Source organism: Eucyclogobius newberryi, unplaced genomic scaffold, assembly GCF_026437365.1.
Source record: "Eucyclogobius newberryi isolate DKJ021-1_F unplaced genomic scaffold, fEucNew1.0.hap1 SCAF_3, whole genome shotgun sequence".
NCBI classification, from domain to species: Eukaryota; Metazoa; Chordata; class Actinopteri; order Gobiiformes; family Gobiidae; genus Eucyclogobius; species Eucyclogobius newberryi.
Window position 1 is genome coordinate 2,220,647 of NW_027315945.1, and position 25,465 is coordinate 2,246,111.

General features: G+C 48.8%; 1 protein-coding gene across 1 annotated transcript in view; it reads right to left on the reverse strand.

Annotated features, from left to right (window-relative positions):
- oatx (organic anion transporter X) overlaps positions 1 to 25,465 on the reverse strand; it is an 89,736-nt gene that overhangs the window by 41,901 nt on the left and 22,370 nt on the right. Inside the window, exons 6-10 of the mRNA XM_072460967.1 lie at positions 20,146 to 20,300; positions 11,457 to 11,625; positions 11,260 to 11,383; positions 9,380 to 9,495; positions 1,306 to 1,360 (exon numbers count right to left, since the gene is read on the reverse strand). Coding sequence (XP_072317068.1) covers positions 1,306 to 1,360; positions 9,380 to 9,495; positions 11,260 to 11,383; positions 11,457 to 11,625; positions 20,146 to 20,300 — 619 coding nt within the window. The remainder of the gene's footprint in view (positions 1 to 1,305; positions 1,361 to 9,379; positions 9,496 to 11,259; positions 11,384 to 11,456; positions 11,626 to 20,145; positions 20,301 to 25,465) is intronic.

Below are 25,465 nucleotides of genomic sequence, written 5' to 3' on the forward strand. Positions count from 1 at the left end.
CCTGTCTTAACAAGAAGGAACTCTCTCGTCTGCAGCTGCTCCAGAACTCTGCAGCGAGGATCTTAACCCGCACAAATAGAAGGGCCCACATTTCACCCATTCTTAAAGCCCTTAACTGGCTCCCGGTCTCCTACCGGATACAGTTTAAAATTCTTGTTTTAACTTTTAGAGCTTTAAATGGTCAGGTCCCATCGTACATCAGAGATCTGATTAAACCATACGCTCCCTCTCGCTCACTAAGGTCTTGGACCAGAAACTGTTGTTGGTTCTTCGCACCCGTTTTGGGACCAGAGGAGACAGATCCTTCCAGGCTGTTCCAGACTCTGGAACGATCTTCCGTTCTCCCTACGGTCACTGGACTCAGTTACTGCTTTTAAGGCTCAGCTTAAAACCTTTTTATTTAGTCAAGCCTTTTAAATGCACTTGTTTTACAGACTGATTCTACTGTATATTGTTGTATATGTATTGTTCACTGTAAGTTTTTTGTGTTTTTATTGTTTTATTCTGTGTTTTGTGAAGCACTTTGTGACCTCTGTCTGTGAAAGGTGCTATATAAATAAAATTTACTTACTTACTTACTCAGTATAAGACCTGTACAGGAACCCCCGGCACCACATGACTCTCAGTATAAGACCTGTACAGGAACCCCCGGCACCACAACACTCTCAGTATAAGACCTGTACAGGAACCCCCGGCACCACATTACTCTCAGTATTTTCCATTGATCTTCATATTCTGGATCACACCAGCAACGCTCTGACTTGAGCTGAAAAACCCGAACCTCTCCAGAATGGTTGCCAGGTACAAGGACGTCGTCTCAATTATCCCACCTTCCTCCATTCAATCCTTTATTTTTTACAGGTCTTCACAGCCGTGTTCCACATCTCAGTCTGCCCTACCATCATCATTTTAATAGGCACAGACATCAGCTGGTGTCCCATTTTGTATCATTGCGGTTGGATAATTCATGACAACTCAACAATCTGCTTCTCTATTATAGACCAATGACATTTTATTGTTTGATTTTATGCAGTCCTGAATAGCCACTACTGTTGTGATGTTGGGCTTTACAAAAATGAATTAAATGTGAGTGTATCTCTTGTGTAGACAATTGGCTCTTTCCTCAAATATATGATGTAACTTCATCTGAGGAGTCTATGTTTATTAAGGGAAGGGAAGGTTTATGCTTCTATGCCAATGCAAAAAGACTATTGACAACTTGGCAAAACTTTCTCCAAGCTCACGTATTTTTGTAGCAAATGGAAGACCTTTATCTACATGGATATGGGTTTCACTGTGTCTCACCCCAAACTTCTGCAGGTCCATGGCGATGCCGTAGTAGGCGAAGGAGGTAGAAAACCTGTCGGACACAAGCACAATCAGTATTGTACCTTTATTTAACCAGGTGATTCCCATTGAGATTAAAAACCTGGCCAAGAGGCAGATAAGTATACACAGTTGCATTCTGAAAGTATTCAGTGTCAATTTTCTTCCGCTTACCGGGGCCGGGTCGCGGGGGCAGCAGTCTAAGTAGGGAATCCCAGACACTTCCTCCAACTCCTCTGGGGGGATCCCAGGCCAGCCAAGAGACATAGTCCCTCCATCGTGTCCTGGGTCTTCCCTGGGGCCTCTTCCCGATGGGACATGCTCGGAACACCTCCCCAAGGAGGCGCCCAGGAGGTATCCGGAACAGATGCCCGAGCCACCTCAGCTGGAGGAGCAGCGGCTCTACTCCGAGCTCCTCACCTTATCTCTAAGGGAGCGTCCAGCCACCCTGAGGAGGAAACTCATTTCGACCGCTTGTATCCGCGATCTTGTCTTTTCGGTCATTACCCAAAGCTCACGACCATAGATGAGGTCAGAACGTAGACCGACCGGTAAATCGAGAGCTTTGTCTTTGGACTCAGCTCCTTCTTCACCACAACAGTTGATGCAGCGACTGCATCACTGCAGCTGCTGCACCGATCCAACTGTCAATCACACGCTCCATCCTTCACTCACTCGTGAACAAGACCCCAAGATACTTGAACTCGTCCACTTGGGGCAAGGACTCCCCACCCACCTGGAGAGGACAAGCCACCTTTTTCCAGTTTTCTTGGATTTGGAGCTGATTCTCATCCCAGCCGCTTCACACTGGGCTCAAACTGTCACAGTGCAACTGCAGGTCCAGGTTTAATGGAGCAATCAGGACAACATCGTCTGCAAACAGCAGAGATTAAATCCTGTGTTCCCCAAACAGGACAACCCCTGACCCTTGACTGCTCCTAGAAATTCTGTCCATAAAAACTATGAACAGAACCGGTGACAAAGCGCAGCCCTGAGGAGTCCAACATGCACAGGGAACTGGTCTGACTTACTGCCGGCAATGAACACAGCTCCTGCTCCGGTCATACAGGGACCGGACAGCCCTGAGCAAAGGGCCCCGGACCCCGTACTCCCGGAGCACCCCCCAAAGTACACCCCGAGGGACACGGTCGAAAGCCTTCTCCAGATCCACAAAGCACATGTGGACTGGTTGGGCAAACTCCCATGAACCCTCGACCACCAAATGGAGAGTCTAGAGCTGGTCCAGTGTTCCACGACCAGGACGTTTGTCCACATTTTGTTATGTTACAACCTTATTCCAAATGTAATAAATTCATTATTTGCCAAAATTCTACAAAAAATACCCCATAATGACAACTTGAAAGAAGGTTGTTAGGATTCAATGCAAATGTATAAAAAAAAGAAGGACAAGTATAGCCTTTGCTCAATACTTGGCACTAATTACAGCCCCATTGCTACAAGCTTGGTATACCCGTTTAGGTATTTCCCATTTTCCTTTGCAGAACCAGAAGTGTTGGTGAGTGTCGGTTCACAGCCATCTTCAGATCCCTCCAGAAATGTTTAATTGGGTTTAAGTCTGGGTTCAGGCAGGGCCCCTCAAGGAAATTCAGAGTTAGGTTTGTTCATGAAGATGAACCTTTCCCCAGTCTGATGTCCAGAGCCTCTGGGGCAGGTTTTCATCAAAGGTCTCTGTACATTGCTGCATTCATCTCTCTGTGACGGAGCCAGTCCGTCTTTAATTGTTGTCGCCGTTTGTTTGCTGAACAACTGCGCGGGCATGAACGGGCCGCGCGGTTGCACCGTCCAACACACACGCATTCATTCCCTGCTTTCCCCGCTGTTTCATTAATTTGCACCACACGCATCATTAACATCTTTCCCCGCACTCCTCCGACACTAACCCACCAAGGGTGCACACTTGCGCGCATTAGGTTGATTCTAATAATCATACACACTAGTTCTTACCTATTTTGTCTTGCAGCCTCGCTTCGCAGATGCGTCGTGCCGAAACCGAGCCAGTACTTCGTGGTAGCTTAAATGGCCGCTGTTCGCGCCGTGGTGCTGACCATGTGACACCGGTTATTTTATTCATTTCTATTGCATTATTTTGAATATTTATGTGTAATTGATAATGTCTTACGTTGTAGAAAGGTGCCACAACAGTTTGTTGTACATTTATTTTGGGATTCATTTATGTGGAAATGTGTCGTGTCCTATTCTCACGCGGGCACAAGTGAAAGCCGGCGTCCAACCTCTGCCAGACTTGGACAGTAGTCTGTGTGAGGGAGGCACCAAAGGGCCAAGGAAATCCCAGCGTCAACGATGGTTTGAAAAACAAATGTGGTCTTTAAATCTTTAAAATTGTGATTCTTTTGTGTGGGATATGCCTGAAAATGTTTCTTTGTTGCAAAGCAATGATATTACTTTGAAAAGTATTTTTGCTAAGGTGGGAAAAGAAACCAAAGCTTGTCTGGGTCAAGAGACGTTTATTATTTACAATGGGGTGTTGTATATTGTTAGTAATGAGTGTAAATGTCTTGTTGTTCCCTTTAGCTGTAGGACCCTTGTCATGCATTTAGCACACACAGTTCCATGGTCAGGTCACCTCGGTCCCCACAAAACATTCTTGTGCGTCAGTTACAGATTTTATTGGCCGTCCATGTATGCTGACATTCACAAATACTGTGCAACATGTCCTAGCTGTCAGAAAACATGTCCAGTGCGCAAGTCTGACCGTGCCTTTTTGCAGCCTCTTCCAGTTATCTCCACTCCCTTCCGAAGGATTGCGATGGACATTGTGGGGCCCCTGGTGAAGAGCAGCAGTGGACATCAGTACATCCTGCTCATCTCGGATTATGCCACCAGATTTCCAGAGGCTTTTCCGCTGAGAACCATCACTGCGTCTGCTGTTCAACTGTTCTCCAGAGTTGGATTCTCTGATGAAATTCTCACGGACCAGGGCACCAATTTCACATCTCGGCTAATGCACCTTTTCCAGCAGCAACTGGGCATTTCATCCATCAAAACCACCCCGTACCACCCACAGACGGATGGACTGGTTGAGAGGTTTAATCAGACGCTGAAGCGGATGCTCTAGAAGTTTGTGGATGATACCGGCAAAGACTGGGACTGCTGGCTTCCCTCTGTTTTGTTTGCCTATGGAGAGGTCCCACAGGCGTAAACTGTATTTTCTCCATTTGAGCTGGTATATGGCTGGGATGTTCAGGGGCCCTTGGACCTTCTCCGCAAACAATGGTAGGGCCCACCAGCACAACAAAGTGACCGTAACATTGTGAAGTTTGTACTTGAAATGCAAGAAAGACTGTCAAAGTACTTAGAGGAGACAGAGAAGAACTTGCAAGGTGCTCAAAAAGCCCAGAAGACCTGGTACGACCGCCAAGCCCGCAGTCGTGAGTTCAAGCCTGGTCAGAAGGTACTGCTTCTTCTGCCATCCTCCACCCATAAACTTTTAGCAAAATGGCAGGGCCCGTACACTGTCACCCGCAAGATGGGGCCAGTCACCTACGAAGTCCTGCATCCAGAGAAAAGAAGTCCAGACAGACATACCATGTCAACCTCCTGACGGAGTGGAGAGAGCGTCCAGTTCAAACTCCAACAAAAGTCCTGTTGGTTTTTATTTATTTATTTATTTAAGGACATAGCATTTACATTGGACGAACCAGATGCAATGTTTTAAGTGTATGTAGCAGAATATGCAAATTTTCAACACCTGTCCATTGGGCCATTTAGAGTTGCCAATTTATCTAACACATGTCAGGTCAGGTCAGGAAAGTTGATGAAGATGAAAACGGGAAGAGCCGGACATGGAACTGGATGGACTGACCAACACTGCTACCCCTGTGCTGGTTCATCTCCCTCCTGAGCAAGCCACACAGCTACTCCAGACCTTCAAGGAAGTGTCCTCGCTGTTCCATGCTAGTCCTGGAAGAACTAGAGTTGTGGAACATGTCATCCGCCTGAAGGAGTGTCGGCCGATTCGACAGCGGCCGTATCGTGTTCCACAACAGCTTTTTGGGAAGCTCCAAGATGAGATCCAAGAAATTCTGAGACTGGGGGTCATTGGACCCTCCAACTCTGAATGGAGCAGTCTGGTAGTGATTGTGCTCAAGAAAGACGGATCACTCAGGATATGCATAGACTTCCGTAAGCGGAACTCTGTGTCCGAGTTTGATGCACACCCAATGCCAAGGATTGATGACCTGCTGGAGAAGATTGGTTCAGCCAAGTACATAACAACATTGGACCTTTGCAAAGGATACTGGCAAGTGCCCCTCGAGAAGTCCTCACGGCCTTACACAGCATTCCAAACACAGACTGGACAGTTTACTGTGATGCCGTTCGGGCTGCATGGAGCACCCGCCACGTTTCAACGTCTGTTGAATTGTGTTCTCCAAGGGTGTGAGAATTTCATCGCGGCTCATCTCGACAATGTTATCATCTTCAGCGAGACCTCGAAGGATCATGTCCGACATCTCTCCCAAGTTCTGAAGCAGATCCAGCGAGCTGGTCTTACGCTGAATCCGGCTAAGTGTGAGTGGGCTTGGCAGGAGACACGTTACCTCGACTACCAGATGGGTCGAGGGGAGGTGAGGCCTCAGGTCGACAAGGTCGAGGCTATCCTGAAATCTCTGAGGCCACAAATCAGGAAAGAGGTGCATTCCTTTCTTGGGTTAGCTGGATGGTACCGACGGTTTGTGCCACAGTTTGCATCCATTGCCGCACCGCTCACTGCACTCACCGCCAAAGACAAGCGAAACCCAGTTGTCTTGACAGAAGACTGTGAGAATGCCTTCACTGCCCTCAAAGCCCACCTTTTTCGGCGCTTGGTGAAGGGTCCAGACTTCACCAAGCGCTTTTTAGCCTCGGAGCAGTCCTGGCTCAGGGGGAACCTGGAGAGGAGCGTCCAATACTGTACCTGAGTCGCAAACTCCAGCCAGGCAAGACTCTGCTGTTGAGAAAGAGGGCCTTTGGAGAGCTTGCGCTGCTACCTGCTTGGACGAGAGTTTGATCTGGAAACTGATCATCGTGCCCTGATGTGGGTCAACACTATGAAGGATCACAATAGTCTCCGTGCGGCCTGTTCAGGCCTGGGCGCACAGACCAACACACACTCGTTCATTCCCCGCTTTCCCCGCTGTTTCATTCATTTGCATCAGACGCACAACACGCATCATTGACATAATTCCCAGCAAACCTCCGACACTAACTTGCCAAGGGTGTACACTTGCGCGCTTTAGGATAATTCTAATAATCACCTGCCCTTACCTATTATGTCTTGCAACCTCACTCTTCCGACGCCATGCGTTGGACCAAAACCGAGCTAGTACTTCCTGGTAGTTTAAATGGGCGCTGTTCAACCCGTGGTGCTGACCATGTGACATCCGTTATGCAACCACAGTTTTATGCATTTCTATTGCATTATTTTGAAGATGAATGTTTAATTAATGAGCTCTTGCTTTGTTGGAAGGTTTTAATTATCCATGTATTTTGCTAAGTGGGAGGGGCAAGTGAAGGATAAAAAGCGAGCCGCTCTTGGCTGGGAGTGAGTCTGTTACCGGCCACAGAGAAGGCAACAGGGGTGCAGAGAGTCTGACTGGGATGGTTAAAGGAGACGTGAGTTAAAGTTGAACTCTACGTTGGAACGCTGTAAATATATGTATTTGTTTGTTTTTTGGACATCGCTCTTCCTCGCTGTAAATATTTTGCACTATTTTGCACTTTGGAGTTTCGTACATTAAATCCCCGCTAGAACCTCGCTACTATGTTGGAAATTTTTTCCTTAAACAAACGGTCATTAAGCAGGCGGGCATTGAACCTCCACTGTGTTTTTTCGTATTTCCTCTAAAGCCCCTTTCGCTGCGTCCAATTCGCGCCCGACGCAGGAGTTGGACGCCTGTACATTTGAAGGCAGACGCCTCGGACGTCCAAAAATAAACTCACCAAGCGCGTCAAGCGCACATGTGCTGTGGACGGGTTGTTGTGTTTCCCTCTGTAACTGTGCGATGGCAGAACAGATTGTGAAAGTGGCTTTGGTGTACAGTGATCCCTCGTTTATCGCGGGGGTTACGTTCCAAAACGAACCCGCGATAGGCGAAATCCGCGAAGTAGAAATCTTAATTTTTTTACAGTTATTATACAATGAAATACTCCATAAAACATTGAAGCTCTCACCGGCCTCGCAAACTTCAATTTGGCAAGCAGTTTTACGTATGTGTCCATATGAATCCATAACGTTATTGACACAGGTAGAGAAGACGCGGAGAGACTGTTTAGCCAATCAGAATGCAGAACACAATGCATGATGCAAATCCGTGAAGCAGCGAGACCGCGAAAAGTGAACCACGTTATAGCGAGGGATCACTGTATTAACTTTACAAAGTCCAAAAACGTAGGCAATGGGCTCCGGGTTCCGTCTGGGACCCGCAGATACTTCAGAGCTGAGCAGAGTTTAGTCAATATCATTATTTGCTCCTAGAGCTGCGTATCGAGGATTTTTTTTTTTATTGTTGCAGTTTTTTTTGGGCCTTCTTCTGGGTCGTTCATCTCTGCTCTTGTTTTCATCTCCCTCCAGATGTCAATCAATCCTATAGTCTTCAACTAGATATGGAACTCCTTGTTTATTGTTCTTCCAGTTCCTTTCGAATTTGACATGTCCAATTTAAGCTGAATGTGAAGATTCCAATCGCTGCCACAGATTAGGGTTCCCTTAGAGTGGTTTAAAGCTCCATAATATTAGTATAGAAGGTGATATCACTCTCTGGAGGAGCATACGTATTCAACAGAGTAAAAACCTTTGCTCTGGTGATCCCCGCTTGTTTAGTCCCTGAATCATCACCTCCCCTGCCTTTTCTAGGTTTAGTCATCTCTTAGGGATCATCTCAAAATGGGTTGAAGCTGAAAAGACTTAATATCTTTCGTCTTGGGGGGTTGAACCTACATTTCGTCTTTTTGTTGCTTTGAAGCTTCGATACATCGTTGTGGCACTCATTGTTTTGAAATGCTAAAAAACTCTCTCAGCAACGAGCATTAGGCCAACATTAGGGGCGGCGGGTGCGTGCGCGGAGCACGGCGGGTGCGTGCGCGGAGCACGGCGGGTGCGTGCGCGGAGCATGGCGGGTGCGTGCGCGAAGCACGGCGCGCCGTGGCCAGCGCAGGGAGCGGGGCTGGCGTCGCAGTCTTTTGCTGCAAGACGCGGCGCAGCAAATGATCAAGAGATTTTGCTTTAGTGACGTGCTACGCACTGACCGGAAGAAACCAACACAAACCCTGCATGAGGTTTCGGCCAATCACAGAAGACGTGAGATTCTCACAAAAGGGCGTGTCCTGCTTCTGTCATTCTGACAGCAGGTTTAGGTCTAAACACAGGCAATTGACAATTACAGGTTTTGACAAGAAACATGAGTTTCTCACTCTCTCATCCTCTTGAGACTATCTCAATGTGGTCATCTCACAATTTCGGTTGAATGGGATGTGTCGTAGGGCCCCTAGGGCCCATGGACCATGTGGATTGAGTAAACAAACATGTGACATTATTTGGAGAGTTCACAACTTCTACTGATAAACAGACCAAAGGATGTTCAGGGACTAGAGGTGAGCAGGTCTATCAAGCTACTGTCGTTTTATCAACGCGTAAAATTTTATGTGAAGCCAGGACATATTTTTTTTTTGTCTTCTGAGGGGGGAGGGGGGGTCCAGAGAGAGACGAAAAAATGTCGTCTTTTAAGCTTCAACCTATTTTGAGAAGATCCCTTACAGTGTCTTGCTTCTCAGTTTGTGGGCGGAAAGGAGATTTTAAAAGGCAAATAACTGTCAGTCTGTGCCGTAACCGGATGTCTCATGATCTTGTTTCCATTGATGTTAAGTTTATGTCTTGCTTGTGTCCTTATTTTCATTTTTGCATTGTGTGGTCTTTGTTTAATCTATAAAAAAAAAAAAATCAGATGTATCTTTCAGGGGAAAAATACAAATCCACATCCAATCATTATAGCCAACTCAAATAGCCTACTCTGAGGTCAGTGTGTGCGTCTCTCACCAGACCACCAGGAGGCACACTGAGATCCGCCGCAGGGCTTTAGTCCGGACCAGGTCCACAGCTGTGTACGAGGACTTTTGCGACTCCATCTCCTTCTTCATGTGGTCTTCCAACACCTGCAGCACATACACCATGTCAAAGTTCATGTGGTGGTCTGAAAGTGGTAGAAGGGGCAGCACAGCAGGATTCTTTTTGGGTCTGACTATGGCAAGGCAAGCACAATTCGTACATAAGGCAATTCAAAGTGCTTCACACAACAGGAACGAAAAAATAAATGCATTCAAATCTCAAAGACATGACTCGCATGACAAATCACAAAACCTTCATTTCTATTCATTTAATTTAACAATTCTGTTGACATGAATCATACATTGTTCCTGCTTAGTGATCCGCCAGATGGAAAACCAAATCTATTGGCCCACACTGGCCCTCACTGGCCCACACACCAGACACTCTCTCCCATATTTATTTGACGTTGCCATGGTGACAGGCGTCACCACGTCGCTTTTAGCTTGATTCTTTCCCATGTTTGACCGTCCCTAGACGTCAGCGCACTATCTGTCTCTGCACACGTCTGTGCTGAGCGTATGTATCTTTTACCATGACTCTCTGGTCGACGCCTTTCTTATGAGTGATGCTTTTGTATCTTTAATGACGACTCGTCTGCCCCGCCCTAGATTTTGCTTTCACTAAACTAATTGTCCCAGAAAAAACTCGACCAAAGCTTTTAGTGTTAAAACTGGCTCTTGACCAGTGGGTCGGTCCCAGGCTCTTCTGGACTTTGCAGTGGCCTTAGTGCCGACTGACATCTGACCAGCGTGTGTTCTGACCCAGTCCCCTGGCTCCTGCTCTGAGGCTGCACTGTTGTGTCCAGCGGGATTATTTAATTGTTTAATTGTGTCTAAATAGAAGTTTTGGAATTGGAAAGAATTTCTCTGACGAAGGGTTTTAATTTAAAGAAGTTTAAAGGTGCTATTAATTATCAGGCCGTCAAAGGGTTTAAGTAAAATCACAAAGACATGACACAAGTCACAAAGAGTACAAAGAAGATCATTTCAATCATATGCAGAGCAAAACAAACTTTTTAGCTTGGATTTGAATATTGTCAGAGTAGAGGCCTGTCTCACATCTTCAGGATGTCCCTGAGGTCCTCAGAATCCGAGATGGTTCATTTGGCACTGACATGTACGATATGTACTTTGGCGCTAGGCCATGGAGAGACTTGTACACAAGTAGAGCTGTTTTACAGCTGTTTGGAGAGGCCAGTGATCAGGCGTTACAGTAGTCTAATCTACTGGAGAAAAACGCATGAATAAGTCTCTCCAAGTCTGGTTTGGACACTATACTTTTGATTTTGGCAATGTTTCTTAGATGGTAAAAAGCTGCTGATTCGTTGATTTGATGTGGTGTTAAAGTTCAAGTCCATTATTACCCCCTGATTTCTCCTGATTTCTCCTGAGACTCTGGAAGTGACTGCTAACACTTTCTCTTTGTTTAGGTTTAGGTGGGGCGGTAGGTGAGTGGAGACATCTTAATGCCTCATTTGATCAGATAATCAAGATGAGTGGGAAGGCCCCTGGGTGAGAATGGATATGGGAAGGAGAGTGAGGAATCTATAGTGGGAGTAGATGTTGTAGGTGGGACCCATGGCTGCTCTGAGGGCAGGGGGGATGACAGGGATGCTGCCGGGCCTGCCAGGACCATAGTGTTGTTGATCTGTCCGTAATAAGCCCCCTTAGAGACGGGATGTTTGGATTATCTGCATAACAGCTAAATAACTGACACTTGTAAGGTTTGCAATTTGTGGCCATTCAAATTTTGGTTTGGATTGTGCTTATTCTGTTTACAAATGTCTGGTTTAACTCCCACTGCAGATCTACCTGGACGGTGAGTTTTTCTGCCACTTCCTTCTTTCCGTTGGTCCTTGCCACACGCTGCAGGGCCTTTAGAGCATCTTCAGAGCGATGGCGTAGCATCAGCCAGCGTGCCGACTCACTGTACCACCTGAACCACACAGAACAGGGCTTTACCACGAGAACCAAGCAGACAACATCAAGAGTGAAACAAACCAACCAACCAGCTGTAGGCAAAGAACAGGAACATAGGTAGACAGACCACCATCTGCAGTTTCCTCCAGTCCCTGAGCCAGTAGGCCAGCCCGGCCAACACCAGCTGCCCAAAGGTGAAGAAGAAGGACGTAAGAGTGCCCACCAGAGTGCGCTGCTTTGTAGGGATCCACTCCACCTCTGTCAGGACACAAACACAAATGGCACAATATTTTATCTATATAACCCAGAAACAAAACTTACTGTAAAACATGACCCAGAGAGCACAACAAGCCAAAGCGACAAAAGACACGTAGTACGGTTAAGGCATATTATTTTCCCGCGTATGAGTCCCATTTGGGCTTCTGAACCGATCTTTGTCCGACCCGTCACCTAGGACCTGTTTGCCTTGGGAGACCCTACCAGGGGCTTGAAGCCCATTATGATGACAAAAAGAACAAGGCCGTTTACGTCGCCCGGATCGGCGTCACCGGGGCCCCATCCTGGAGCCAGGCCTGGGATGGGTGCTCGATGGCAAGCGCCTGGTGGCCGGGTCTTACCCCACAGGGCCCGGCCAGGCACAGCCCGAAAGAGCGACGTGGGGCCGCCCTCCCGTGGGCCCACCACCCGCAGGAGGATCCATAAGGGGCTGGTGCAAAGAGATCTGGGCGGCAGTCGACGGCAGGGGCCTCGGTGACCAGATCTCCAGACACAGAGACTAACTCTGGGGACATGGAATGTCACCTCGCTGGGGGGGAAAGAGCCTGAGCTTGTGCGGGAGGTGGAGCGATACCGACTAGATATAGTCGGTCTCACCTCCACGCACAGTTTGGGCTCTGGAACCATCTCCTCGAGAGGGGCTGGATGCTCCACTTCTCTGGTGTTGCCCGCGGGGAGAGGCAGCGGGCTGGTGTGGGCTTGCTTATAGCCCCTCAGCTCAGCCGCCACGTGTTGGAGTTTACCCCAGTGAACGAGAGGGTCGCGTCCCTCCGCCTTCGGGTGGGGGACAGGTCTCTCACTGTTGTGGAGTCCTTGGGAGGGGAACTGGACAGTGCACCGACTGGGGACTCCGTTGTTCTACTGGGGGGCTTCAACGCCCACGTGGGCTATGACAGTGACACCTGGAGAGGGGTGATCGGGAAGAACGGCTTCCCCGATCTGAACCCGAGCGGAGTTCAGTTATTGGACTTCTGTGCTAGCCACGGATTGTCCATAACGAACACCATGTTTAAGCACAAGGGTGTCCATCAGTGCACATGGCACCAGGACACAGGCCGGAGGTCAATGATCGACTATGTTGTCGTGTCATCTGACCTCCGGCCGCGTGTCTTGGACACTCGGGTGAAGAGAGGGGCAGAGTTGTCAACCGATCACCACCTGGTGGTGAATTGGATCCGCTGGCCGAGGAGGAGGCCGGACAGACTTGGCAGACCCAAGCGCATTGTGAGGGTCTGTTGGGAACGTCTAGTGGAGCCCTATGTCAGTTGTACCTCCGGGGGAGCTTCTCCCATATCCCGGGGGAGGCTGGAGACATTGAGTCCGAGTGGACCATGTTCTCCGCCTCCATTGTTGATGCGGCTGCTCGGAGCTGTGGTCGCAAGGTCTCCGGTGCCTGTCGTGGCGGCAACCCCCGAACCCGGTGGTGGACACCGGAAGTAAGGGATGCCGTCAGACTGAAGAAGGAGGCCTATCAGGCCACTCTGGCTTGTGGGTCTCCTGAGGTCCTCGACAGGTATCGGAAGGCCAAGCGAGCCGCGGCTCGTGCTGTCGCAGAGGCAAAAATCCGGGCCTGGGAGGAGTTCGGGGAGGCCATGGAGGAGGACTATCGGTCGGCCCCAAAGAAATTCTGGCAAACCGTCCGGCGCCTCAGGAGGGGGAAGCAGTGCCTCACCAACACCGTTTACAATGTGGGTGGAGGCCTGCCGACCTTGACTGGGGATGTCGTCGGACGGTGGAAGGAATACTTTGAGGACCTCCTTAATCCCTCAGTCACGTCTTCCGAAGAGGAAGTATAGACCGGGGACTCGGAGGCTGGCTCATCCATCACCCAAGCTGAAGTCACTGAGGCTGTTCGCAAACTCCTCGGTGGCAGGGCTCCGGGGGTGGATGAGATCCGCCCTGAGTACCTAAAGTATCTGGATGTTGTAGGACTGTCTTGGTTGACACGTCTCTGCAACATCGCGTAGCGGTCGGGGACAGTGCCTCTGGACGGGCAGACCGGGGTGGTGGTCCCTCTGTTCAAGAAGGGGGACCGGAGGGTGTGTTTTCCAACTACAGAGGGATCACATTCCTCAGCCTCCCGGGTAAGGTCTATTCCAGGTCCTGGAGGAGAATCTGACCGATAGTCGAACCTCAGATTCAGGAGGAGCAGAGCGGTTTTCGTCCCGGTCGTGGAACACTGGACCAGCTCTATACCCTCCATCGGGTACTCGAGGGTTCATGGGAGTTTGCCCAACCAGTCCACATGTGCTTTGTGGATCTGGAGAAGGCTTTCGACCGTGTTCCGAGGGTGTCCTTTGGGGGGTGCTCCGGGAGTACGGGGTCCGGGGCCCTTTGCTCAGGGCTGTCCGGTCCCTGTATGACCGGAGCAGGAGCTGTGTTCGCATTGCCGGCAGTAAGTCAGACCTGTTCCCAGTGCATGTTGGACTCCGCCAGGGCTGCCCTTTGTCACCGGTTCTGTTCATAGTTTTTATGGACAGAATTTCTAGGCGCAGTCAGGGGTCGGAGGGTGTCCGGTTTGGGGACCACAGGATCTCATCTCTGCTGTTTGCAGACGATGTTGTCCTGATGGCTCCATCAAACCCGCAACATGCACTGGGACGGTTTGCAGCCGAGTGTGAAGCGGCTGGGATGAGAATCAGCACCTCCAAATCCGAGGTCATGGTTCTCGACCGGAAAAAGGTGTCTTGCCCTCTTCAGGTAGGTGGGGTGTCCTTGCCCCAAGTGGAGGAGTTCAAGTATCTTGGGGTCTTGTTCACGAGTGAGGGAAGGATGGAGCGTGAGATCGACAGTTGGATCGGTGCAGCGGCTGCAGTGATGCAGTCGCTGCATCGGACCGTTGTCAATTTACCGGTCGGTCTACGTTCTGACCTCACCTATGGTCATGAGCTTTGGGTAATGACCGAAATTACAAGATCGCGGATACAAGCGTTCGAAATGAGTTTCCTCCGCCGGGTGGCTGAGCGCGCCCTTAGAGATAAGGTGAGGAACTCGGCCACACGGGGGGAGCTCGGAGTAGAGCCGCTGCTCCTCCAGCTGAGGTGGCTCGGGCATCTGTTCCGGATGCCTCCTGGGCGCCTCTCTGGGGAGGTGTTTCAGGCATGTCCCACCGGAAAGAGGCCCCGGGGAAGACCCAGGACACTCTGGAGAGACTATGTCTCTCGGCTGGCCTGGAAACGACTGGGGATTCCCCCGGAGGAGTTTGAGGAAGTGTCTGGGGAGGGGAAGTCTGGGAGTCTTTGCTCAGACTGCTGCGACCCGGTCCCGGATAAAGCGGAAGAAGATGGATGGATGGATGAGTCCCATTTGGTCCAAAGATTGTCAAGTCCAAAGATTATCTTTCATTTTTCAAATTACAGTTATGATTTAAGTCCAGTCTTGTTTGTTCATGGCCAGAACATAGTTCTGGAATCAAGTGTAATGTCAATACTGAAAACAGTTTGCAGATCTCTTAATCTCGCTTCAATATGATTGGACAGTCCCCAAAGACCTGATAATGGTGGGCGAGTTGGCAACCACAGTTTCTCCAGCAAATAGTGTGCACTTGGAAAAATGTATTGTTTGTCAAAAAGAATTCCTTCCCACTATGTGATTTTGTGGTCCCATAGGATCTTGGCTCAGTCATTCTCCACCACCTTTGGAGGTGGTTCCCACTTTGACCTTGGGGTCTCCAGCCCGTACTCTGCACAGATGTTTCTGTACACTATGCCAGCCACTTGGTTATGACGCTCCATGTAAGCTTTACCTGCCAGCAGCAGCCTGCAGTGTCCTCAGCTTTGACACAGTTGACCACCGTATTCTATTGTCTGGACTAGAACTGTCTGTTGGTGTTAAAGGCCATGCACTTAACTGGTTCAGATCATATTTGTCAAAAAGAACTTTAGCTTTCATCAGTCTAAAACTGCCGCATTGAACTGTGGTGTACCCCAGGGTTCCAACCTTGGCCCAATTCTATTTGGCATTCATTTGCTGCCATTAGGATCATTCTTTAGAAAGTAAAATAGGTTGTTCCATTGCTTTGCATATGATGTGCAAATTAATCTTTTAGTGGCTTAGTCAAGCCGCTGTGCAATACTGCAGGAAGCATGTTTTTTCTTCTCCCACAGCTACTGTCTTGCTGTCTGTGGCCGTCCCTCGCTCAAATACACACTTGTTCTTTACCTTTCAATGGATCAACTCGACTTCGTTCCTTCCGATGAATCGGCCCGACCCAGGCCTCACCTCGCCCAGCACAGGAGAGCCATACCGAGCCATCCTCCACTGGAGTCCCATTGGACCGGTCCCATCATTCAGCTGTTCTCACAGGCTCAGCTCTCGCTTACGGCCAGGATCACCTCTGCTAGTCTTGGATTGAGATCTCCCCGCGCTCCAATCCTCCCGGCGCTCATCCCGTGGCCTCGCTCGTTAAGCGCCCTCTGCGCGCGCTCGTCATTCTTCTCTACATTGACCATCCGCGTAGGCGGTGGCAGGTTTCCAGACACTCTCGTTCCACTCCGGAGTGCTCTCTGCTCCGCCCACTTTCGCAGGCTGCAGAGGCTCCTCCAGGTAAAGCATTTCTCCACCGTCGTCTCGTTTCTCCCGCACCGAGTTGCTCATCAATCCTCGTAAGCCTTGTAAGCCTCTCCCCTGGTTGCGAGACTTGATCACCCTTTTCAAGTGATTCATTAATTTATTTGCTTATCCCTCCAGCTTCCACTCATTGTCCTAAAAGAAGCTGGAATCTCTCGAAATAAAAAAATAAATAAATACAATGTATATGTACAATTATAAAATAATTCTAAACAAACAAACACACACACACAACTCTTACCCTTCCTCCTTTCTCCCCCCCTCTCCTTTCTTTTTCACCCTCCTTTTATCACGCCCCAGTTGGCTAGATTTTTGCGAGCTTCAGGTTGAGAGTCCCCACTCGTTCCTTGATTCCACTCATTTCTCAGGCCCACGTTGACAGGTCCCCTTCCCCTTCTCTCTCTCCCCTCCATCCCCTCTCCTCGAGCACTAGTTTGCTAGCTTTCTCTTCTGGCATCAGGTCGCCAGATCCCAGACTTTTCTCCGCTGGCACCTGCATGCCAGGTCCCAGTCCCTCCCCCCTCCATTTCTTTCCACCCCTCTCTCACCCTCACTCTCATTAATTTCTCTCCCCTCTCCTTGATCACCAGTTTGTTAGATATTTCATCCTCAGACACTGCGTTGCCAGCTTCTATCGTATTATCCTCTGGCACCACGTCACCAGGTTCCACCATTTTGTCCTCTGGCACCACGTCGTCAGGTTCCTGCGTTTTATCCTCTGGCTCTGCGTTGCCAGGTTCCACCGTTTTATCCTCTGACACTGCGTTGCCATGTTCCATCATTTTATCCTCTGTTTCTGCTTTGCCAGGTTCCACCGTTTTATCCTCCGGCTTTGCGTTGCCAGGTTCCAGTGTTTTATCCTCTGGCTCTGCACCGCAAGGTTCTTGCGTTTTATCCTTTGGCTCTGCGTTGCCAGGTTCCACAGTTTTATCCTATGGCCCTGCGTTGCCAGGTTCCACAGTTTTGTCCTCTGGCTCTGCGTTGCCAGGTTCCAGCGTTTTATCCTCTGACACTGAATCGCCAGGTTCCAGCATTTCATCCTCGGCTACCACGTTTTGTCCTCTGACTCAGAGTTGCCAGGTTCCAGCTTCTAGCTTCAGTTCCAGCGTTTCATCCTCGGGCAGCACGTTGCCAGGGTTCAGCATTTTTATCCTGTTATCGCGTTTTGTCCTCTGGCTCAGAGTTGCCAGGTTCCAGCTTTTATCATCGGTTCCAGACTTTACCAGGTTCCAGCGTTTCCTCCTCGGGCACCGCGTTGCCAGGTTCCACCCTATGTTCCACTTCCCTTCAAGCCCGGGCTTCCTTGTCTGCCCACCAAGCAGTTTTGCCAGGATCCACTCCAGCCTCGTCAAGCACCCGGATAGCCCTCTTGCTCTAACCCAGAAGGGCTGCATCCACCCACCGGTCTCCGCGCCAGAATACTTTCAGCCTCACGCTTTCATGTCCCGCTGAACCAATTAAATCCCAGGTCAGCTTCTTGCAGGCCCCAGATACCCCTTCAACTCCAGCTGAACTGTTCTTCTATCTCAAAGCACTAGTTTTCCACCTGAGTGGCCCCAACTCGAGTCTAGCTGCTATTGAAACATGTCTGCCTGTCCGTCCAAGAGAGTTGGATACCCCCCTTCACCGTGGAACTCCTCAAGGTTTCTACTTTTCCCAAAGAGGTTTTGTAGTTTTTCCTTGCCGAGAAGGAGTCTCTAAGGACAGGGGACCTGACTCATGCTAGCTTCGCTACGCAGACTCATGAAGCCTAAGCTACTTCCATCATACCTATTTTTATCCACTTTTTTTAAAGTTGTGGATGGTCATCATGGATTTGCTCATATTGGTCTTGTTGTAGTATCGATTGGCATCTCCTAATCGATTAATTCCCCAGAGCCGCCTTCGGTCACCGGGATCAAATCAAATCAAATCAATTTATTTTTGTAAGGCCCAAAATCACAACAACAGTTGCCTCTGAGCTGAGAGGCAACATCTGCCTCTGGGATGTTCCCTCTTTGGGAACCGGGATGGCGCCCTCTTCCCTCATACCACCTTCTGGGAGTTCCCAGGTACAAACCCGAAGTTAAACTGGAACTCTCGTCTCAGGAACCTTCTCCTCCTCCTCCAAACAGCAGCTTGGTCATCCCAACTTTGCCATGCAGATCATCCCCTAGGGACAAGCCCCTAATCTCCCACCTCTTGACACTAGCGTCTTCTGTTCATCACTCCAAAGTGTCGACAATGGTCATTAAAAGTCTGCACTGGCATGTTCCTTTTGCTTTCCAGGTTTGTTCCCCCGCTCAGAGGTTGTCATGTCCACAACAGTTCTCCTCACCCCGGCATCAAGGATCTCCAACCAACGCTTATTCTTCCCCTAAAACAAGCAAGATCACAGTGGTAGTTCAAACACGATTGACTTGTTCAAGCTAAAACTGTTCCGAGCCTGTTTGCAATCTTCCTGGACCCTGCATACTGGTTGTCAGTATCCATCGTAATCGTCACTACCGATCAAGGCCAGATTGCATCAGGTTCTGTTTCATCCTTTACTGAAAGTAGATCCTCGCCTGGTCCCCACATTTCCTACCAAACTTTTCCCGCATTGGCGCTGTCACATGCCTCCAGTCAAAGAGTCGTTGACCGGCTCATTATATCATGGAGCACTGGTTCTCCAAAGTCTACACCCACCAGTACCTAAGCGTTATCCAGTCTGCCAATCTGCATTGCCTCTGTTAAGCTTCTTTTGGGGGTATCGAGGCCTGGAAGCCTTCAGCCCTCATCGCCAGAAGCCCCAAAACGGCATCAACTTCTGTACATTTGTGTTGTTCATGTTTCTCGCCTGCCAATAAACACTTTGCATCGTAGCTGGGGGCGTGGTCCTTTTGCATCATCCATATTAAAAATAGGAAGAGCAGAGCTGCAGCAGCATCCGCCCCTCTCCCTTTTAAGCCACGCCCCAGGCGCGAAGTTACAAAAACTGCCGTTTCTCCACCGCTGCCCGCGGAACTTCTTATGTTTTCCTACCACGTGGTAGGACAAAGACCGACCAGGCTCTTTGTCCGGCTCTCAACCCATAACTGACCTTACCTGAAGGACACCTTTACTTTAACTAAGACACTTTCCCTTGTTAACTACTTTGTTTTAATTTTTTAAGCAACCTACGTCATTTTTGTAGATCAGCGCATACGTTTTGATCTGAGGAAGTTATCATCTTAAAAAAAGCTGGACACGTTGCTAGCGTAAGCTAACAGCGACACTCGAGCTGTTTCCCCGCCCCCTCAAACCCGCACCCCGACGCCCGGACGGCCTTTCCTGCTGGTACAAAACTGAGACGGCCAAGCTCTGTTCCGTCGTTCTTTTCCACGGACCCACCCTGGAGAATAGGACCACGCCGGACCGAACCACGCCAAATCCAGTCCCATCTCAGCTCGTGGCCTTAATTTGCAAAAGTGGCACGTTTGGGTCCACGTCCCAGCGAGTCATCTTTAATGCGCACTGTCAATATAGTTAAGGGTCCCTCTTTTGTTTATCCATAGCAAAAACCCAGTTTAACAGATTCTTTGCATATTGAAATTGATATTTGTTATACCTTGTTGATTTTACCTGTTAGGAAACTCTGTATGCTCAACCTTGCTGATTTTATTGATTTGACGAATAAACCACACAAAAGATAACTCTGATTCCTGATTTCATAGAATAGGAGACGGTCAATGAACTTAGAATTCTCTCTTCAGACTTAACGAGCCTCTTTGAGTAAAAGCTCTGGTGCCCCCGATTTATGAATAATATTGCAAAATAACTCTCCTTAATCACTAAATTGAACATCTAGAATTTGAGACTCTACAATATTATATCAGTATCCACAAGTGTGACCATAAAGCTAAGTGCTTTATGGCCCAGTAAAATACACACAAGTATTTAGCAGTTGGCTAGCGTTAATGTCATGCTCCTTACTGAGAGACACTCCGTTGAGGATGATTCCAGACACGGCCATGCCACAGAGGAAGCGGAAGATGCAGTAGGCAGAATAAGACGGAGACAGGGCGGCGCAACAGCCTAACACGCCCAACTGCAGGTAAGACCATACGAGGACGGACCGCCGCCCAAACCTAGAAAACCAAAGAAACCTTGTTAACTGTACATTGTGTTTATGTATTACTTAGACCCCAGGTCACTAATCGACGCCGGTCAAGATCCGGACCCAAAATCAGTCCTGTTTGGATCTAAACCAAACAGGACAGAAGTGAACAAGCCCTTCAATACAGAGAGCAAGCCGTGCAGCCTCGGTGTATGTTAGAGATGAGGAGGTTTTCAGAGGGTATCTCAGGGAGTTTGTGTCTTTCCTTGGTGTTCCCTCTCTCCCCCACACACGCCTGCTGATGTCGCTTTTATTCTGACTAAATAAGAAAGAAGTGCAGCGCTGACTGATGAGAGAGTTCGCTTTGCAACACTTCACGTTTCTGCTGTTTAGAACAACGAGAGGAACGTCAAGGTTTTTGCATCTAACGCCAATCAGCCAATCACATGGCTGCATTGTTTTGAGCTGAGGAATCCAGAGTGTGATGTTCTGATCTCATGTCAGATTTATATTCTACCTCAAATTAACTTTCAAAAGAGTAATAAAAGATATTGATTGAGTTTAAAACCATCATTAGACTATTCAAAATAAAATATAATCAATTTGGTGAATTGTGAAAAATAACTAGGCCTATTATTATTATCCTCTTACGTTAGGATATATTATAATATAAGTATAAGTGGCAGAATCGATGTGAAGTTCCGGACCTCGGCTTGTGCATATTTTCTGAAACTGGGCCTCGGGGGAAGGTTTATTAGTGACTTAGACCTTGGTTTTGAACGCAGAGTTTATGGAGTTTGAATAAGGTTAAAAACAATACACGATAGTTTCCAAGGTGACATACTTTGTGTGAACTCCGCTGGAGGTTTATGAACTTACGGCGAATTCATTCTTGGTTCGAGCCCAGTGGTGATTCTTGTCTACAAGCTGAGCTTCCCCTAAAATGTGTTTTTTAAAATTATTACTGCTAAATGTATTCAATCATATTAAGAGTCTGCAAAATTGTGTTTGGTTTAATTTGTGGTGTACTGGAAAAATGAATGTAACTAGAAGGGTTCATGTTCTAAGATAAGATAACATAGGACAAATAATAATAGTAAATATAGCCGCAAGCGGCAATGATCGGCCCTAACCACGCCGCCGCCACGCCGCAAGAGGAGGGGGCGTGGCTAACGCGCCCCAATTGTCCATTTATTACGCCTACTGCTGAATCTGTGACGCTGTCACATCTTCTCCCCTTTGTTTTACCATCAAAACGCAATTTTATTTTGAATTCTTGGCAAAATGAGCGGCTTTGCCGCACAGACACCGTGACTCTTTGAATAAAAATGTGGATAACCTTTGATGGCCCACACCTGAAGATGAGTCTTAACAAATTTCAGGTTAATAGGGCAAACGCCCTGGGAGGAGTTTGTGAAAGTATAAAGTGTAAACATGTTCTGGCGATTTCCCCATTGGAATAACATGGGAGGTTTTGGTCATCGCTACGGCAACGCCATAACAATTATGACATGGGTCATTGACTTTTTTGATGGGGCCAAAATTGAGTTGTGTGTAAAATTTCATATAATTTCGCAAAAGTAAACATTTAACCTCCATATAAAATCTGTAGGGGGCGCTGTGGCGCCAAATTAATTTATTTCACTTCAAGTAGGTTTAGGGCAAAGAGTTTAACAACTGATTCTAATTTGACGCAATTCGGACTTTATCCGCGCAAACGGCAGAAATGTTAAATTTGGGAGATTTCTGAAATTCTAGCTAAAGTTTGCGGCTTCGCCGCTCAGAGACCGTGACAGGGTCAATGTCATTTGAATAACTTTTGATGTCCCACTCCTCAGTAGCATTTTCACCAAATTTCAGCTATTTAGAGCCAACGCCCTGGGAGGAGTTCGTAAAAGTAAGACGTTTGGAAAAACTCCAGAGTCATGCTTAGCCATTTTTGAACCAATATGGCCGACATTTGGTTGGGCGGACGGCGTTGCCGTAATAATATTTTTTACTCCTCTTGTCACCATCTACCTCGGCGCCAAATTTCATGATTCTACGATCAGATTTTTTTGGGTCATTTCCCATCTCTCAATGCATTTTTGGTACATTTGGGGGCGCTGACGCGCCAATTTTTTTAATTTTAGAAAAGGGAAATAGCCAAAATGTAGAGAGGCACGATTTTTAGAGGTGTGCAAATTTGTGTGACTTTTCGTCAATGTTCACTGGGTGAAAAATAGGGGGGTTGGTCCCGAGAAGAAGACGAAAGAAAGAAAGAATAATATTCCGATGCGAAAACAATGTTTCCCATTTTTCAAATATCATAAACTATACATTTACGGAAAGCGCTCGCGCTTTCCTACCTCATGGTGTGGGTCCCTGGTCACTGACGGGTACTTTCGTTAATTTTGAGTGGGCTCCGCCCACTTTGTGTTTTTGGCCCTCTAAACAGTAATAATGTTCAATTTTTGCATTACATGTTTATATGCACGGAACATGCAAGAGATGGGGAACGTATTCGTGAGCTACTTAGCGCAAATGAGTGCTTTATATGGGGATGACGACGCAATGTAAAGCGCTCGTTTAGTGCGCACTTTTGCACGGTCTTCGCCCGTTTACAACGGTAATGTTCCATTTTTCTACAACTAATTAGTATGCACGGGGCGTGCATGAGTGGAGGAGTGCGTTAGTGAGTGTTTGGAAGTGGGCGAGCGCTTCGCGCTCGATTTCGCAGCCGTGCTTTGCACGGCCTTACCGGACTAATAGGCCTCAGCTTGTTAATAATAGTAATATCAGTAATAGTGGTAACCAGTTACTGACTGGTTTTTGTGGTAACATATTGCTTTGTCTTTAAAAGGAGGGTGTTTTAGCATTGCTCAGGAGGTTAGGAAAAGACAACTTTGTCAGGGACAGTGATTTTTACTCGAGTAAAATAGTTTCTTTTTACAGATGTTTGCAACTTTGCCATTTTGAGTATCGTGGTCGTGGCACTGTTCTTCTGCTTTTTCTGTCATGTGCCTGACTGTGGCGGAGGGGACATTAACTAGTGTGTATGTGAGAGACTCTCAGCCAATCAGAGCAGTGAGAAAACAAGCTGCTCGTGTAGGCTGGTTCAGCGGGCCGGTTCAGCGGGCCGGTTCAGCGGGCCGGTTCAGCGGGCCGGTCAGACCTGACCTATTGGAGCTTCTGCAGGGCTCAGCAGGCTCCAGGTGCGTTGCAGGAACTAAACTGTCTGATTTTGCATTTCTATATGTCATGAAGTGGTGGTGACACTGACCCGTCTGTGAGCTGCTCACTCCTGGCCCTGGTGATTGGTTCATTTATTAAAGGTGTGCACACGTCACACTAGTGGTCAGGGCTGCGTGTAACCTTTAATATTTTCTGACATATATTGTAGGACATTGACTATTACCTAATGTGTGTGTTGGCTTAGGGCCAGTCACTCTTGGAGGCAGAGGCAGTCCATCCCAAATAACGTTTATTGTTTGAAGCTAAGAAACAGTAGATGGACACGCTGAGTGACCAGTCCAGACATGGACCCCAACAGCACGGGAGGGAGGAGGAGAGAGAGAGGAGGAGAGAGAAGGAGAGGGAGGAGAGGGAGGAGAAGAGGGAGGAGAAAGGAGAGAGAGGAGGAGAGAGATTGAGAGGGAGGAGAGAGGAGAGAGAGAAGAGCGAGGAGAGGGAGGAGGAGAGAGAAGGAGAGGGAGGGAAGAGGAGGAGAGGGAGGAGAGAGAGTAGAGAGAGGAGGAGAGAGAAGAAGGAGAAAGGAGGGAGGAGAGAGAGAGGAGGAGAGAGGAGGGGAGAGAAGGAGAGGGAGGAGAGAGCGGAAAGAGGAGGAGAGGGAGGAGAGAGGAGGAGAGGGAGGAGAAAGGAGAGGGAGGAGAGAGATTGAGAGCGAGGAGAGAGGAGAGGGAGGAGGAGAGAGAAGGAGAGGGAGGAGAGGGGAGAGAGAGAAGAGGGAGGAGGAGAGAGAAGAAGAGAGAAGGAGAGAGGAGGAGAGGGAGGAGAGAGAGTAGAGAGAGGAGGAGAGAGAAGGAGAGGGAGGAGAAGAGGGAGGAGAGGGAGGAGGAGAGAGAAGGAGAGGGAGGAGGAGAGAGGAGGTGAGGGAGGTGAGGGAGGAGGAGAGAGAAGGAGAGAGAAGGAGAGGGAGGAAAGAGGAGGAGAGGGAAGAGAGAGAGTAGAAAGAGGAGGAGAGAAGAAGGAGGGAGGAGAGAGAGAGGGAGGATGAGAGAGAAGGAGAGGGAGGAGAAGAGGGAGGAGAGGGAGGAGGAGAGAGAAGGAGAGGGAGGAGAGGGAGGTGAGGGAGGAGAGGGAGGAGGAGAGAGGAGGAGAGGGAGGAGAAAGGAGAGAGAGGGAGGAGAAAGGAGAGAGAGAAGAGGGAGGAGAGGGAGGAGGAGAGAGGAGAGAGATTGAGAGGGAGGAGAGAGGAGAGAGAGAAGAGAGAGGAGAGAGGAGAGAGAAGGAGAGGGAGGGAAGAGGAGGAGAGGGAGGAGAGAGTAGAGAGAGGAGGAGAGAGAAGAAGGAGAAGGAGGGAGGAGAGAGAGAGGAGGAGAGAGAAGGAGAGGGAGGAGAGGAGGTGAGGGAGGAGGAGAGAGAAGGAGAGGGAGGAGAGAGAGAGGAGAGGGAGGAGGAGAGAGAAGAATAGAGAAGGAGAGGGAGGAAAGAGGAGAGGGAGGAGAAGAGGGAGGAGAGGGAGGAGGAGAGAGAAGGAGAGGGAGGACAGGGAGGTGAAGGAGGAGAGAGAAGGAGAGGGAGGAAAGAGAAGGAGAGGGAGGAGAAGAGGGAGGAGAGGGAGGAGGAGAGAGAAGGAGAGGGAGGTGAAGGAGGAGAGAGAAGGAGAGGGAGGAAAGAGGAGGAGAGGGAGGAGAGAGGAGGAGAGAGGAGAAGGAGAGGGAGGAGAGAGAGAGAAAGGAGAAGGAGGGAGGAGAGAGGAGAGGGAGGAGGAGAGAGAGGGAGGAAAGGGAGAAGAGGGAGGTGGAGAGAGGAAGGAGAGAGGAGAAGGAGAGGGAGGAGAGAGAGAGAAAAGAGAAGGAGGGAGGAGAGAGAGAGGAGAGGGAGGAGAGAGGAGAAGAGGGAGGAGAGAGGGGGGAGGAGGAGAAGGAGGTGAGAGGAGGAGGAGAGAGGAGAGGGAGGAGAGAGAAGGAGGGAGGAGAGATGAGGAGAGAGAGAGGGAGGAGAGAGAAGGAGAGGGAGGAGAGAGGAGAAGGA